The sequence below is a fragment of the Arachis ipaensis genome, chromosome B10 (genome assembly GCF_000816755.2).
Source record: "Arachis ipaensis cultivar K30076 chromosome B10, Araip1.1, whole genome shotgun sequence".
Lineage (NCBI taxonomy): Eukaryota > Viridiplantae > Streptophyta > Magnoliopsida > Fabales > Fabaceae > Arachis > Arachis ipaensis.
In genome coordinates, this window is record NC_029794.2 from 130,512,008 (window position 1) to 130,516,799 (window position 4,792).

Consider the following 4,792-nt stretch of genomic DNA (forward strand, 5'->3'; position numbering starts at 1 on the left):
TGCCATATTTAAAGAAAAAAAAATTGAATTCTATCTATATAAAAGTTGTTTGACTGTTTTATTCAATTTTTTTTAATACTAAATTATATTAATTTAGTATTTTTATTTTACAGATTTTAAGTCCTTCATTATATTATATTGGTGTTTAGTCATTTATTTTATCAGTTATAACTAATTCATTATATAACAATTCAATTTGATTAGTTAACGTACATTTTTTAATTTAATTTATTTGGTACTAACATGTAATTGGTAAAACAAATGATAAATAAGTCTGACAAAAATTAGTAAATAAAGCAATAAAATCATAGAAGGTTAATATAATTGGTTTTACAAAATAAGTGTATTTACATTAACGTAATCATATAAATGTGCATATTGTAGCTAATTTATTTAGCTTTAAACTGTTAATTTTATATACATGTTACAATTATATTATATTTACAGATATCAATTACTTTCTATTTGTATTATTTTTTTATTATTTTATATTATCTTTCATCCAAGAAAAAGAATCAATTCGTAAAATTAACTCAAAAAATTAATAATAATCAACACTAGTTAATTCAAAAAATAATTAACTCAAATAACAATAAAGTAAAAAAATTAACAATAAAAAACATCATCAACTCAAAACAAACTCTAAATTACACCCTACCTAATTTAATATTATTCAATTTCTAATTACACTAAATTAATATAACAAACTCTAATCACACATTTTATTAAAAAATTTAATAAAATACTTAATAAAATCCTAAACAAAAAAAATTTAAAGAAAGAAACAAAAATTATAAAAAAATTATCTCTGATGGTGATTGCAGGATAGTAAAAGCGTAGTAATGACAAGAAGCGACAATAAAATTTACGGTGGTAGAGCTAAGGTTGAATAGAATAAACAACAAAAAAAAATGAACAACAAACATACCTTTGATGCGGTGTACCTTAGCCGCGATGACGACTTCCAATGACAAGGGACACTAGCAATGGAGACAGAGATTTTCCACGGAGACTCTAGTAGCAATGACGGCGACGTGCTGATCTGTGACGACAACAGGACTAAGCGGAAGCGACGGTAACTCCAATTGGTGGTGCAGTCAGGGACGGGTCTAGAAATATTATTATGGGGCCAATAACATATAATATTAAAAAATTAAGCAAAAAATTATATAATATAAGATGTATTGCAAAAATATACCGATAGAGAATATATTTTAAAGTACAAAAAATATGTGTGTACTTTTTATTAACGAAATGGTCATTTTTTTGTATCATAAAATTCATCGGTAGTAGAATCTATGTCAAATTTTTCAACAATTTTCTTTTCAATATAATTAAAAGACAATTAGCAAAAAATTCATCTTTTATTTTATTTTTGAGTCATTTTTCACAATATTCATAGCTGAAAAAGATCTTTCAGTTATAACAATTGAAACAGAGATAATTAATACCAAATGAATCAAGAAAAACGGTCAAAAAAAGAAAAAAATCCCATATGTCTGTCCCTAGATGCAGCAACCTTCTTCAATGGAGAGACAAAAGAGAAAAAGAGAATAGAGGGTTTGCAGAAGTGAGCCAAAGAGATTTTACATTGAATTTTATCCCAAAATTCGATGGTAAGGTGTTTGTCGTTGTCTAAACGTCATGTTTTACTAAATCGTGTTATCATTGAAAATTTCTGATAAAAATCCAAGTTAAATTTGACGCTAATAAAATTAATTTTTGTGTCTTTATTTACCGTTGGATTTAGTTACAAAATTTTAAATAAAACAATAATTTATTTGAGAGACGAATTTTTACTAGTAACCGTCGAAAAATCCATCTATAAATTTGCTGATAATATCTATCACTAAATTCAACAGTAAATTTAACAGTATTAACTACATTTTTTGTGGTATAATATAGACTAGTATTTAATAATATTTTTTAAATAAAATACTATGTCCAAATTTAAAGTGTAGTGTTCTTTGCATTTTTATTGTTAAGTAATGTTTTTGTGTGATATTAAAAGAGGAGTGCTAGGGCAGTAATTTTGTTATTTGTAACCATCAAATAGCTATTAATGATGATTTTAATGGTGTGAGATTGGTATGAAATTTCATCCAATAACTCACTTTTCTTTGGTTACATGTTGGTTAGAATTTGAAAAAACTGAAAATGCTACATCATATATGCTGTATTCTTTATAGTTTAGAGTGTGACGATTCTCAAACATCACGATACTTTTTTAAAATTTTTATTGCTGCAATTAGTTTTATACTTTTTTTCTTTATAAACGTGAATGAGCTAGAAAAGATATGAGTAAAGAATTATTGCTCAATCATCATGAACCTTACATACATTTTTTATTTGTGTTTGGCTGTACAAGTTTAGATATGAAAAGCAAATTAGAAGGTAGGCTATCGCGAATGAAAGAATATAAAAATTAAAGAAGAAGAAAGACATGGGATCCATGTGGTTCAGAAGAAAGACATTTGCTTCCACTGCATAGGGACAGTGCAGTTCCTGTTAGGGTTTGCTAACCTTCCTGAATAATCTTTTTCATTCCGAAATTGAATCTTCAAGTCTTCGCAACGGGGACTCATTTCCACATCCGACACCCATATTTCACCATAATAGATTGCCTCAACCTTAATCTGCATCCCGAAATTAAGAGACCCATCTTTCACCCTATCTTTCTCTATCTCCTCCACCAAACTTTGATCGTTATTACTATCCGTCGTCCTCTCGAAGTTCACGCGCAGTTTGACGTACTCCCCTTTGTCCAAATAAAAAGGGTATGACGAAGCGGAAGAAAGAACGTCTTCGGGGTTGGTTTTGTAGAACAGGGTGAAATCAATGGTTCTGAAGTAAATGGATGAGACGTTGGTGTTGATGATGGTAAACTTTGCGTGCCACGTGGCACCGAGGCTTCCATTGGAGAGGTACATGGAATTGATGGTAAAAACGGGTGGAACAGGGTCCTGGGTGGGTGTCCCTAAGCTCCTATAGATAGGCAAGAAGATGAGAACGATGAAGACGGTTATGCAGAAGATGTCTTGAATCATCTCGCATGTTCTTTCATACAATGTCTCCTCGTCCAAGCGGTAATATTTTGGTAACACCGGGGCTTTGGGTTCCACGGTAATTGACAAGCCTTCATCTTCTTCATCATCATCATCATCATGTTGGGTTTCTGATTGAGGCAAAGGGGAAAACCTGTAAGCATGGTCTCGCTCGTTTTGGGGCTCGCCGGCGGAGGCCATGCTTATTGGCTCCTTGATGAACACGGCCGTACCAAGGGGAGGAGAAAACAAATGCAGAGAGATACAACAATAATAGCTAATTATTAATAGCTATATATGAGAGGCGTTATTTCTATAAATTCATATAGTAATTAATTACCCAGACCAACATGTTTAAACAATGTGAATAACTATAGTCCAGTAATAATAATTAGTTTCTTACAGCTGGTTAATATTAATTAATGTGGGATATTATATTATGGAAAAGTTTAGGAAACAGCAACTTTGTTAAATTCTGTCCAGCATGTAACCAGTAAAAAAAAGTGAACCATTGGATGAAATCTCATACCAATCGCACACCATTAAAACCATCATTGATGATTATTTGATGACTACAAATCACAAAAATTGCTGCTCCTAACATTCCTCTTATATTATATATAATGCGGTTTGTGGTGCCAATGGTTGTTTGGTAATTAATTACAATGGCTAGCCTCCATTGATCAATCCTATCTGTAGCTGATACGTGGACAGGTGTAGCTCTAATGATTTTTGTTTTCAAGTTGCTAATAATGACAGTAAATTATTATTGGTTAAGCACACATGGAAAATATAGTTTAGTGTGATAAGAATTAAAAAAATATCATGAGTTTGTTCTAGAGTAATTCGAAGACTAAAATTTAAAGTAAAAAAATTCAACCCAGAATCTGTGTAAAATAGAAGGATATATCATCAAGGGAGCTATATTATTTATCTTTTATTTATTATGCAGATCAGAGTAAATATCGATAAGTTCAAAACCTTTATTATTAACCAGATTTCGAAAGAAAGAAAAAAAAACCACTTATATCATCTTTGTATTTTCCTCTTTATTTGGGCCATTAATTAAGACTTAATTCCTTTTTCTAGACTCACAAAAATTGAGCTAGTATGTCCACTCCTTTGGCAATCCCATAAGATCAGGAGGAGAAGGAACAGTAGTATTTTGCTGCCCTTCCATTTGCTGCTTCACCACTTCATCATCGTTTTTGTTTACGCGTTTCCAGATTCCTGCCATAACACCAAAGATAATTAGTGATGAATAATCCTCTTTAAGGATATCACTGTTACTATATTATTTATTTACTTTCTTTTATATTATTTGTGGTTGGAGATATGTCACACGTCTCATTAATTGAAATTAATATATTTTTTAAAAAATCTATAAAAACTTCTGATCAAATTTTAAATACATTGGTTAACGAAGCGTTTTCGCCATTTTTATACAAATAAAGCTAGAATAATAAACCCCTTTTATGTAAGCAAACATTTGGGTAATAATGTCTATGCATGATATTCATCACAAATATTGCAATTAATTTGGATAAATTGGAGTTGTAACAAATGATCTAGTCAGGTTAGTAAAGGGACGGAATTTTGTACAATCAATTTAACTCATCTAAATCTTGATGATTTCACTCCAGCAACATTGTTTGATATTTTCTGGCCGGATCAAGATCTTTTAAAAAAAATTTGATAATTGGTAAAATGAGTAGTTAAAATTATTTTTAAATTAAAACAATAATAAG

At 30.2% G+C, this 4,792-nt stretch overlaps 1 protein-coding gene and 1 long non-coding RNA gene across 2 annotated transcripts in view; one reads left to right on the forward strand and one right to left on the reverse strand.

Moving 5' to 3' along the window:
- Positions 1-1,476, forward strand: part of LOC110267384 — an 11,353-nt gene extending 9,877 nt beyond the window's left edge. The window contains exon 3 of the long non-coding RNA XR_002354933.1: positions 1,465-1,476. This is a non-coding gene — a long non-coding RNA (uncharacterized LOC110267384). The remainder of the gene's footprint in view (positions 1-1,464) is intronic.
- LOC107621329 (formin-like protein 5) overlaps positions 3,947-4,792 on the reverse strand; it is a 2,762-nt gene continuing 1,916 nt past the window's right edge. The window contains exon 4 of the mRNA XM_016323359.2: positions 3,947-4,274. Within this exon, the coding sequence (XP_016178845.2) occupies positions 4,150-4,274 (125 nt within the window). The 3' untranslated portion in view covers positions 3,947-4,149. The remainder of the gene's footprint in view (positions 4,275-4,792) is intronic.